The 12649-nt window shown below is 42.2% G+C and overlaps 1 protein-coding gene and 1 long non-coding RNA gene across 3 annotated transcripts in view; one reads left to right on the forward strand and one right to left on the reverse strand.

The window, feature by feature from the left end:
• Positions 1-4699: 4699 nt before the first annotated feature.
• LOC113967012 lies at positions 4700-8745 on the reverse strand. The gene is made up of 3 exons (XR_003534050.1): positions 8447-8745; positions 8306-8364; positions 4700-5218 (listed from the first exon to the last, which is right to left on the reverse strand). It is a non-coding gene; the product is annotated as an uncharacterized LOC113967012 (long non-coding RNA).
• Positions 8746-8965: 220 nt separating this feature from the next.
• LRIG3 (leucine rich repeats and immunoglobulin like domains 3) overlaps positions 8966-12649 on the forward strand; it is a 44442-nt gene continuing 40758 nt past the window's right edge. The window contains exon 1 of one of the 2 annotated variants that reach the window (XM_027682257.1): positions 8966-9366. In XM_027682257.1, coding sequence (XP_027538058.1) covers positions 9185-9366 — 182 coding nt within the window. In that variant the 5' untranslated portion in view covers positions 8966-9184. Of the gene's footprint in view, positions 9367-11489; positions 11814-12649 lie in introns of those variants that run through there. The other variant, XM_027682258.1, reaches the window with a different exon arrangement.

Below are 12649 nucleotides of genomic sequence, written 5' to 3' on the forward strand. Positions count from 1 at the left end.
GGGTGGTTGGGGCAGGTCTGAGCAGGCAGTGTGCTGGGTGGGAAAATCTAAAGCCGCGGCTGTTTGAAAAAATGGTGTGAGGAACTGTTCACAGGAATATTCTGTTTGCTCTACACTACCTCATCCTCCCCACTTGAAAAATTGTCCATGGGTACAGAAAGGTCCTCAGGCCACAGACAAAAGGCTACGCAGGCAGAGCTGATTTGCTGAAGGAGTAGTGCTGGAGACAGCTTAGGGAAACAGGCTCAGAATACTCGCAGCTATAATGACTTTCCCCATCGACTGCTGTCAGGTCACCTTTGTCACAGGTCGCACATTCAGATCCTAGTCCATGAAGGGGTCTTGGTCAGTAAGGGTTCTCACCATTCATCCTTCTGGGCTTTCTGTTCTGTGTCCAAACCTCCTTCTTAAACACATGCTCAAGTGCTTTTCTGAATCAGGTAATGTTACAATAGTCTGTTTCAGCTCTGGAGTTCAGTATATGCTACTAAATAAAGATGACTACAACAAAGGATCATTTGCATTTGCAACGTAGTCAGTTGTAGCTTCTTCGGTAGAATTATTCATTTCTGTGAACTGCTCTTACATATTTTATAATAATTATACACTTAATTTCAAAACATCTGTTTAGGAAAATTAAATCAGAGAATGAAGTATTTGGAAAGCATAAGAGTAAGTTTAAGAGATTTTAAAATGCAAAAGAAGTCAGGCAGCTACACTTTAAAATCTACTACTTCATATTTGTCTTTTGCCATTTATTAGACAGTGCCATATTTTCAAAAGTCATGTAGGAGATTATGGTTTTAGTTTTAACTCTGCTCTCTTCTTGTTGATCTTATTTTAACATACTTTATGGTTTACTTTATATGAAATGCAGTCATATGTGTAAAAAGCACATTTATTTATAATTTATGAGATTAAATTATATATGAACTGAAATACACACAAGGCTAAATTTCTTCGCTTGATTTCTTTTGATACTATTTTTAAATAGTATTATTTTACTAATAAGATGCAAGTCCAAGGGTTTAATGTTGCCCAGGAGAATTACAGTCTCTGAGGCATATATTGCTCACAGCTGCAGTGAAATATCCATCACTGAAGATTTCAGCACTTTTAATTCCATCTCAGTGACATCAGTGGGATAACTGAAATATTACTCACATGTGGTACTCAGTAAGGGCATGTACAATTTTATCAAAATTCTAGAAAAGTAATTTTGTGTTTATCATTAGTAGTTTTTCCTAACAAAAAATCAGAACAAAAAATATTATTATGGATAATGTGGTGTATTTGTGGTGATTTTTTTTCAATACGATTAAAATGTAATTTTCCCAAAGTTTAAAATGATCAGCAAACCTCTTCTTGTTTACTTCAGTTTTTAGCTTCTTTTTTTTCTCCCCCCACCAAAATTGGGAAATTTCTATTGTAGCAGTAGCTTAGCCAACCTTACAGTGACTTTATTATAAATCACTCAAAAGATAACTCAATTATTGAGTGTCTGCAATTCAGTGAAAGCCATGGTTTCTTAATCACCGCTGCCAGACTTGAGCCCAGCCTGATCATGCATGTGGTAGTACTGCTTTGATTTTGTCACTGTTCATGTGGGCCAAGACACATAATACCCCACACTGTGGCACTGTGTCTTCTTATCCACCTAGGATGTGGTAGGATGTTGACATTCTTGTTGATGTCTCTCTAGAAAGTTGCTTTTTCTAATGCTGAGGTCAGTACAATCTGAAGAGAACTGTACACTGAGCTATTTGCCTTGTAGCAATGCTAATGCATTGCAGTCTTTTATCCTATTTATTTCCTCTTCATAAGCTGAGCAGCAACAGAGAATACAACTGCAAGAAGAGTCCCTGAACCAGAAGTTTCTTGTTTGGAGATGACAGCACACAACCAGGAAAGTATTTCAAGAGTCAACATGTGCAACTCTCTGCACTGCTGACTATTTCCTTTGATAGATTGGAGAGGCTGGTGAAAGGGAGAAATGACTAAGAGGAGAAGACTAGGCTTCAAACCTAGGAGGGAAAACAACAAAGGAAAAACTTCACAACTGACAACATTGTGGAAATGTGTGCTGTGGAAAGCTTACCTTATCAGAAAACCCACTTGAAAAAGTTACTGATGGTTAAAAGAAGTGCCATGACCATCAGGAAATGGGCAAACCTCAGCTTTCCAGTGGCAGCTAACAGGGCTATTTGGAAGGTGACATCTGCGTTTCAGAGACTTCCCCTACCGTGTTGCCTGAATGTCAGAGATATAAAAGAGGCCACAGAAAGTTTTGCTTGGATAAGGTTCCCCAAAAGTGTCAGAGCCATGAACAGGATTCATACCAGTATCCCTTGCAGTTTCTCCTGATTCCATACTAACAAGATCAAAGTAAAGAGTGTGTTGCAGACCATTGTTCACCAGTCTGGCCAGCTGGTGCACAGGGCTGGTGTTGTTTGCAACTCCTGCTGGGCTGTAGCTGGCACACAGCCCATCCAGATCTGCACGCTGTGTTTGCTGCTGTCGGATCCAGCCTGCTCCTTTGATGCTCCCGCTTGGAAAGTCAGACTTTATTGGCAAACATAGCTATTGCAAGTAACCACTTGAGCAGCTCTGGAAGTGGTGCAATGTGTGTTTGGCCAACTTCTTACTGGGATAGTGCTTGCTTATTTTGTTTTATATAATAATTAGGAAAGCAAGAGGCAGCAGACAGCAGAAGGGGGGGAGCAAGTCCAGACGACACTACAGTCTACTATGACTCACTGGTTTCCCAATGATGGCAATGGGATAACTTTGTGCAAAATCTCAAGTGTTGCTTGCTGTGTTGCAACACTGGGTGTTCATTTTGTGAGAGCTGGAAACTCCTCCTGAGCTTGCTACCAGCTTTCTGTAGCTCTCTCCGATCCTTTCCTTTTATATCTGACCCCCAAATGGGATATAATATTTCATCTCTGCCCTCACCAGAACATTATTTCTTTCTCTTACATAGAAGACTCCAACTGGTATACCCGAAAAATGCCTTCTATGATGTTTCATTGTTGACACATACTTATATAGTTTGCGATGCATTACTAGATCTTTCTCCACATGGTCCTCATTTTGTATTTGTACATGATACTAATGCATAGCACTCACACTTCCCCTTTGTTTTACTAAATCTTGTAAGATTTAATCTGTTAATAAATCCTTAGTAGAACTTGTTACATCAGTGGAAAACAAAGCAAACTATAACAGGGTTGTAATAAAATTAAAAACTACAGTTCATATTTATGATAAATTTTGCAGTGATATTTAAGGCACCTATGATAGAAAAAAATTTTAGAAACATACTTCTATATTTTTCTATTAAGTTATTTAACATGTATATTTGAAGGCACAGATTGAGAATCATCTGAAAATCCAGAGTGTAGCCTAAACTAGTCCTAGGGCTCTTTCTAGTCAACGGAGAACAAGAAAATCGTCCAGAGACTGATTCATTCTAAATGCTTTGATTGCCTATTTTAGAAAGGTAGTAATCACTCCTTGGATGTTTCTTTCTCCACTGACTACAGAAGAAGCCAAGACAACTGCTTTAGAATAGATACCAAACTTCCAAATTGCTAAAATTACACAAGATGAGTCCCAGCTGCAGCTCATTCTCCCCCTGGAACAGACAATCAGACAATAAATTCCTCAAAGATTTAAGGCCTGACTCCCATTGATTTCTCACTATGATTCTTTAAGAAGTTGACTTCAATGAGTTACACACCTAAACGTGGTGAATACTTAACATGGGGGCCGCAAAACATTGACAAAAATCTCACCAAATTGGCCTCTGACTATTTAAGCAGATAACAACCTTCAAGCACTTTCACCTCTGGCAGAAATTTCAATCCCCGTTGCAGAAAGGAACCTATGTTTGAGCTTCAAGTACCATAACCCACACCCCAAGGAAGAGGAGGAGGGGAACGCTGAAGACATTACTGTCTGGGAGAGCCACTGCTAGGTTCGACAGAGCACCTCTTTCAGATTCCCTTTTTGGCCACTTCTTGATCTCTCTTACCACAAAACGTTTGCTTATTTAAAACCCCCCAACAAACTAAAACAACGGGTAGAACAGACCTGGTAGGTGTTTTATTACAGTAGCACCATCCTGAAATTACATCTCCTTATTTTTATTCAAATTGACAACATTTCAATTTGAGTGTTCCTTAATGACATAAAACTAAGTCTTCTTTTTCCCTCTTTGAAGTTACATCATTGTAGATGTTGACTGTTTAATTGTCCTTGCAATCATGCACTAACTTCCCACTTAGCCCCACACAGGACATGACTTGAAAACATTAACAATCTTCACTAATGTGGATTGCCTTAGGATGTTTTAAGTTTATTTGTAATGGAGGCAAACACTCACTGTTTGGATGAATTCTATAACAGCTGAACATATTCTGCCCTAGGCAAAGTTTTCAGAAAGAGTTCATATGGTTTTTCTGTTTGTAATCAGTGCATTCAATTATGCATAATTTGGTTTTCATGGTTTCACTGTTGGATCACATAAAGTCAAGTATAATTACTACCCAAAATAAATTTCTGTATGCACCGTGGAATATTCACTATGGACTTATGACACACTGGTAGGAGATTCACAATTACTGGGAAATTATTTAAGAATATTTTATTGTTTTCCTTAATACAAGTGAAATTGCAATTGTTAATCATAGGGATTGAAAGAAATGGTCATAAGTCTTAGTGCTATTATAAATTAAAATTAAAATTAATATCAATTGCCATACCAAATGGGCAGAAGAAAAGGAGGGTGGGAAAGCTCTGCATTTAGAGTAATTTCCATGAAAAATATTCCATGATATTGGATGAGATTGTTCTTTACACACAAAGCAAAGAAGTGAAAAGGGTCTTCTACATCCAATAAGGAGTTTTTGTGGGAGTCTCTAGTAACTTCCAGACAGGTGTCTGAGGTAAAACTTCCTTTTGCCTATTGCAGGTTATTTAATGTATGCAAGCAGCCTCCACAAAAAGCATGTCCTGCTCCACTTTTGTTTTTTAAGCAGGATGGGCCTCACTAGTTCATCTCTCCCTTCAGCTGTGGCTTTAGTAAGAAGTTTTGCTAGCGTTAAGATTTTTTTTTTACCGGACTATATTGGAGAACTTGCAATAGGGAGTGATGATCTTGAGAGGATGACCTCTTCATTTCCTTCTCCCAGACAGCCTTAAACATCTTCTTTGACTAGAAATAAAATGGAACTGTGAAAGTTTAGGAATACATTGGCAGTTAATTCTGCCAATACTCCTACAGAATCATTTACTGGTAGGGAAGTCAATAAATGGGCCACTATTTTCTATATCACTCTATCAGAACCGAGATGCGTCAGAGTATAAGTAACATCATTCTCCTTTGCTTCTGCTTTTTGCTGCTGAATACTAACAAAACCACTTTATTTACCCATGAAAAGTAGAAAATCCAAAATGAATACTAGACATAGAATTGGATTACAACATGATCCAGGAGTACAAGGGAAGACTTTTAATTCCTGAGGTGGCCTTAATGGACAAAATCGTTTAGTAAATGTAACTGTTCACTCCTTTTGACCTTCTGACATAAATCCTGCAGATTTAGCTATACATACATACAGCTATATATAATTGTCTGATGTAGTGGCTTGAGACTCCTTTAAAAACTGAATAAAAAACTGTATTTAGATGAATAAAATTCTTACTTGTATTATAAAAGATATTCTAATTTAAACTCAAAAAATGTATAGTATCTTAATTTGGTTTTGTTTAACTTAGCAATTGGTAAATTATTTTTAATAATCTGCTAAACCCAGTCTGATTTAGGGTTGAACTTTTCTGGAGGTAGGTTACTTGAAAGCAGTCCCTGATTTCAGTGCGTTAATGATATGCAAAAAAATCGGACTGCTTCTGGGTGTGTCTTTTGCCTGAAGTGAATACATATTTTAAACAACATATGTTTGGACTTGAATCCATAAACCTGTGTTTATCTGATTTAAAATAATCAGAGACTGAAAATGACATCCCAAAGAATGGTCTACAGATCTCTACACAACCTCTTCTGCTCCACTCCCAACTCACCCAGACTACTATGCTTGGTAATCTTGTGGAGGAAATTAATCTCATTAGCCAAAGAGAGAGCTTGAGGGTCTGGTTTTACAAGAATTTTTCTGTGCAGCCATGCTTCCCCCTCCTCAACATCATCCCTTCAGGCTGCCATGGAAAGGGCCTGCCTTTGCATAACCACCTTCCTTCTGCAGCTACATGGAAAACTGGAGGATGAGGAAATTACTGTAACTCAGAAGTGTGTGTGTGCGCGCGCGCACACAGTATTATTATTTTTTAAGGGAGTTCAGTCAAATCAGTCCCCTAAAACTGTTGAATGTGCATTTACACTAATGTTAATGCCAAACAAGGGTCGGCAGACATCCCTTGCTACGTGTGGAGATAACTGGGTAGAGAAATGGGAGACCTTTTATTTAGATATAAGCTGACTTAGGACAGGTATAGGCTAGCCACACCTGTGAAGGAGGGATTTGTATTTGTTTATGTACAGTCACAGTGCACTCTCAACCTAAAACCAATGATAAAGAGACCCCTGGGATCGGGGATGGCCAGTCCTTACAGTGTTCATTCGAGATGCAGAATCAGTCCCTGAGACTTCTGAAGAGAGCAAATTTCCCTGTGGGAAGAAAGACTTTCTGTCATGGACTCTGAAGTGCAGTATATAAGCATTTTAAGATTCATAATATATAATCAATTTTAAAATGTTTTATTCAGAATTTTGAGAAAAGAAGCTGCAAAGACAAATGGATTTTCTGAATTTATTTACCTTGCTTAATTTAAAACAGCTTCATATATTACCAGCACTAAATATGCATTAGGTTTTTCTTAGGCACAGTATTCCCTGCCTGCATGAGTGGTTTTCAAAATTACAAAACCAGAAGTTCCCTTTTCATCTTTTTTTTCTACCTTTGTTTCTCAGATTCTCTTGTTTCATGGTTCACATATGCACTGCATATATTATTGACTGCTATGATAAAATAAGTTCAAAATACTTTGTTTCTAATTTTTCTTTTCCTTGGATATTAAAATTGGCAGATTAATGACTCTGTTGCCACCTATTAGTGAATCACTGCCCTTGACAAACTCAAGATAAGACAAGCTCACTTTTCCCAGATAATTGAGGCCCTTTGCTGTGCACTCTAGGAACCATAGTACAAGGCTTAGTTACCTCAAATCCACTTTAATTTTAGTAGATTTTTCAATAATCAACCAGAGCAACATAAACATGAAGATCTTCCTCTTGAATTTTTGATCACTTTGCAAAAGTGGCAAGTATGGCACATCTTACCTAAATATGAACAAAACATATTCAAGTGTCTCTGTACCTTGGTGTAATGGTGTGAAACACTTGGACAGCTAGAACAAATGCTGGCACTTTAGAAAGAGAAGGAAGCTTTCCCATTGACTTCGATGGGAACAAGCACAGACTAATGAGGGATAGCTTCAAAATTTGCTGCTGTCCTACTGTCTGTTTAGAATAGTTCAGTGTTTCACAGGCTTTGTTGATCTAATGTCACCCTAATATTTTGCAAAGGAAGAAGGCTGCAAAAGCCACTGAAATATTGACATGTCAATGCTGCCAGGACAGTTTTCATTCACAACAAATAAACGAGAGGAACTTGTAAAGACATACTAACTAATTTTTATCCCATATTTTGTTTCTTTACTTGCTTGCTTTTATAGCAAAAAGAAAAAAGTGTAGGAAAAAAGTGTGCTCCTGCAGTATTTGTTTGTTTTCCCACAATAATTTCCTTAAGGAACACCAGTGGTCAATGGAGCACAAGCTGACAAAACACTGCACAGCTCTGCTCACCCTATGCACCCGGAACAGTGTCTAGAGTGGCATGTGAGTGTTCATAGTTACTCAGGACTTCCTTGCTTGGCTTGCAAATTCATGATTCCTGACTGAAATGTAGTTTTGTTTCTTTAACAAAATCTCTGTGTCCGTAGATACACATGGAAACAATAAAAACAGGGACAAAGTTTCAGCCTTATAGATCTTGATATTGGAGCTGTAAGACTTTGAAGGGTTCAGGTTCACCATGTCTAAGATGCCTGCAATCTTTCAGGTGAAACATACAAACCTGGGAAGGAAAGAATAGTGTCCGTGAGCAGTTTGATGGCTGCTGCTATGGAATAGGGGTGTGTGAAGCCTACAGTAATTGAATCCATTGTAGGGTCCGGCCTTCCATGTGGAACTTGAACAATAGGTATTTACTTAAATTACATAGATTACCTCAGAGATGTGGAATCTGTCCGCCCTGCCCACTCCCCTGAACCTTTGGAGCTGGGATCCTGTGGGGAACATAATGGGCTTAATTACGGTGTCTGGACTAGCCATGTAGAACCCGGAAGGCAGGAGTTAACCTCACTTCACCTTTTACATGCCAGTGACCCCAGGCTTGGCTGGGAACCCTCTGGGGCCTCTGGAGCAGCTTTTGGATTACCATGACATGCGCTAACTGGCGCGACGGCAGAGGGAAATCCCGCACGAGCAAGACCACGGTGCCCGTGCCTTCTCACCTTAGAGCTGCCGCTCTAAGCACCCAGGGCCCGCTGCCCGCTCCCGCCCGCCCACGGACAGGCCGGGGACAGCAGCAAGGTCCCACCGTAGCGCCCGCCGTGATGCGAGGCCGGCCACGTGCCGCCGCCCGGGGCAGGCCGGGACGCCGGGGGTGCCGCCGCCACGGCCGCGAAGCAGCGGGGCGCCACGCCAGCCCAGGCCCGCCACCCGCTCTCCCAGCCCCCGCCCCGCGGGGCCCGGCCGCGGCGGAGCGGGCAGGGGCTGCGGCTGTCACATGGCAGGGGGAGGGGGCTGCGGCGGGGCGGGCGGTGCTCGGGGCTCCCCCGGCCGCGCGGAGGCGGGCTGAGGCGGCGGAAAGTTTGCGGAGTGGCTGGCGGCGGTGGCGGCGCTGCGGTCCCCTCCCGCTTTCTGTCTTTACTTTTTTCTACACCGCCCCCTTCTCCCACCGCCTCCCACCCTCGGTGGCCACTCCGGGGTATGAGCGGGAGCAGCCACCCGCACTGAGAAGCAGGAGATCGGGCCGCGCCCCGCTCCGCTCTGTCGGTGGGGAACGCCAGGGACGGGAGCGCGGGCAGCGGCTCCGAGCCCGCCATGCCCCGCCGACCCCGCGGGGCGCCCGCCGCCCTCCCGGCGCTGCTGCTGCTGCTGCTGGGCGGCCGCGCCGCCTCCGCCCGCTGCCCCGCACCCTGCCGCTGCGCCGGGCACTTCGTCGCTTGCAGCCGCCTGGAGCTGAGCCGGCTGCCCGAGCGGCTGCCGCGGGTGGCGGTGCAGCTGTGAGTATCGGGGCGGCGGGCACCGCGGGGGGCTGGAGGCACCGGTCCGCGCCCGTCCGCCCGCCATCTTCTGCCCCCGGGGCCGCGGTCCCGTCCGCGGGCGGGCTTTGAGAGGCACCGCGGTGTCGTGGCGGCCGCGAGGTGCGGGAGGGGCAGCGCCGGGGGCCGCGGCCGGGCTGTCAACGGGCGCGGCGAGGGCGGCGGCGGCCGCAGCCGCAGCAGGACAGCGTCCCTGCGGCGGGCTGCGGTCCCGGGACGCGGTGGCGATAAGTGCCCGGGCGAAATGGGGCCCGGGAGCGCTGTTCAGTGTCGGAGAGGGCGAGGAAAAAGTTCTGTTGACTTTCATGGAAAGCATTCAATAATCATCAGGCTAACGCTGATTTGTGTGTCAGGAAAGCTGCTATCGCGTTTCCTCGTGTAGCTCTTCGCCCCTGTAGTTTTGGCTCTAGCAATGGTGCGCGCACCGGAGCGCTCCCGCTCGGCCAGCGCCGCGGAGCGACCCAACCCAGGTGACAGCTGCGGAAATCTATTTCCAGTGAAAAACTTTTATGGAAAAAGTATAAATTATGTCAGCTTTCTAAAAGCCTGAAAATAGCTGAGGGACTTGTCACATTTGTTTTTAATCCCTTGTCACTGAATGATCTTCTATATTAGTCGTATTAATTTTCGATTACATTTTCAAAGCAGATTGAGATAAGGGCTTTAAAGTAAACAGGAAGACTTTCAATTAGTTGTGGCTAATTCTGTTCAATTGCCTTGTCTGGAGGTCATGCTGCTTTACTCATGAAATGTGGATGGCTGTATTGACACCATATGGAACTGAACACAGACATGGCTCTGGGAGTTGAATATTTCCAGGGCTGGCGTAGGAAAGTGTGAGAGGAAAGAAACTTTTTTTGTTGGCTTATGTGATTGAAGCTTACGGATCAAACACTGGATCTGCTTTGCATTCAACAACTGGTTTTGCTTCCTATTATATTTCATTCTCCTGTTCTTTTGAACTATTTCAGGATGCTCACAAGTTTTCTGACAAAACCTAAGGCTTTTTTTGATACTAAGCTAAGCTTCATAGTTTAGTTTCTTAGCTTAGTTTACTTTAGTGCTATTAAGTTAAAATCCACGTGTGGTAAACAAAAGAACAAGGGGAAAAATACAAAACTTTCGTTTTTTAGACTTGCCTTAAAAACCATTTTGCATTAGCAGTAATTCAAATTTGTCTTTTCCACTTATGTTCCCGAGAGACAATAAAACGCATTGCAGGGTTTTTTTGTTAGCACAAGGGAGATTTTTCTAATTAGAATTCCCTTGGTAGTGTAAATTGTCCTTATGTAAGTTCACATTCCTTTAAAAGTGTGAGAAAATAAGTTCTGCTTGTATAAATAAGCTTTGGCCTGTTGTAAGAAACCCTGCTGTGATTACTCAGTGGACAGCTGTGTCATTTGCTTTTAAACTCACAGGAGTACATCTTTTAGGTGTCACCAAAGGATGTGGTCTGACCGCTTTTGTGTAAATATTTCTTTTGATTGTGTCAAATGCCTTAGAAGTATCCAGCTTTCTTCCTTCCCCTCTTAATAAGAGAACACGGAAGAGTGTGGCGTTGCCTGTTACCTCTAGCTACCCCAGTACTTCGAGCTGGGATTGTGCAATCTGTAAGGTTAATGCGTTCATCTTTACATGCGCAAAAAAGGTTTGACTAGTCTAGATTATTGTTGCAACATTACAAATTGTAAAAGACTGTTTATGAATTTTATTGCTATATGTTTACTGTGTTTTCCATGGAAGTCCATAGCGGGTATAGCCAAAGGCTAGTAGTTTAATTGCAGGCTTTCCAATCCTCTTGAGAAAACAACTATTACCCCATGTTCGCTACACACACAGGTGAGGTCTCCCAAGCAGCAGAGTGAAAGCTCTTCTGCCTAAGAAGGTCTAGACCTGTGTTATGCTTTACACCTTCCTTTGCCCATCTGTCTTACTTGCCCAGATGGTGAGCAGGTTTTTGAAACTCTTGTTTCATTCTTTCATACCTTTTGTGTTCAAATCCCCTGTTGAAATAAAATAAAAGTGACCTCACAGTGGGCAAGGAGAGAAATAAAAAAAATAGACCCTGAGTTCTGTCCTCTTCTTTTTGATCATAAACATGAGTCTACTGCTTTGTACAGAAGTGGCTTCACAGAGTGGGGTGTAAACAGGCCAACTTTACTGTGATTTTAACCAAAAATACCATATTCTGTTACCCTGCTTTCATGGGAGATAACAGTCTGCTGAAAACTCTTAAACATTTTTAATGGCTTTGTGTACAAATAGTTTTGAATTTAGATTTCCATTTAATTCCAGGATGTGCGTCCCAGGATTGTAAGAATGTGGCTTTGTTAGAGCTGGTGTAGCAGAGCTGGAGGAGGAGGGATGGAGGGGAGGAAGAGTGTTGAGTGTTGGCCAGTGTCCCCCAGGTGTGCAAACTCCTGCTGGCATTGCCGTACCCTTCACCAGGTTCACTGAGGAATGCTGAAACTGTTGGTGGGATAGGAGGGAAAGTCTGAAAGATGGCTTTCACTTGTGTTTATATTATATCTTTAGTATTTATATTTTATAAATCCTCTAGTGGTCTACCAGAATTGCCAGAAAAAAGACCGTATGGTTTTCACAGCTGTTTTTCAATATTTTCCAGACTAAAACTTGAACATAGCAGGCTGATTTATGAGTCACTTTGGATCAGTGTCTTAAAACAGCTACAGCCTGGCTTTTTGTTTTTCAGCTCTGCTGATTTCTGCTGAATTAGCAACTCTATAGGCCCCAGTGGGACTGATTAAGGAGCTGTTGCTGGATTTGCATTTTAAAATTTGACTTGGGGCTCAGGTTTCTGAGTTCTCTAAGGAAGATGATAATTGTGACTAAGTGTTGTATATTAAGTTAGAGTCTAAAAGTTATATCTCTAAAATGTGTGAAGAAGCACTTGCTCGCTCTCTCCCTCTTTGCATTCAGCCTTCCTTTCACTTTTTGATCAAACAAATGTGGTTCAGAGTTACGTTTCAACTAGTGCTGAGACTTGTGACTTATGAAAGATGGTCATACAAACATAATGGAACATAGAAGATAGTTTCTTTCATGGGACAGGTTTTTAAAGGGCCTCAAAAACTGTGGCATGCTTTTTCAATTGGGGCAATTCTACTTAAATGTCCAATCACTTTTATTAGAACTCTGAAGTGAAGTACAGGTATATATGCTTATTATTTTTATAAATAATTTCTTAATATAAATCTGGTTTCTGAAGTTTCAGAGTGCATTC

The sequence above is a fragment of the Neopelma chrysocephalum genome, unplaced genomic scaffold, assembly GCF_003984885.1.
Source record: "Neopelma chrysocephalum unplaced genomic scaffold, ASM398488v2 Primary Assembly neopelma1_62, whole genome shotgun sequence".
NCBI lineage: Eukaryota > Metazoa > Chordata > Aves > Passeriformes > Pipridae > Neopelma > Neopelma chrysocephalum.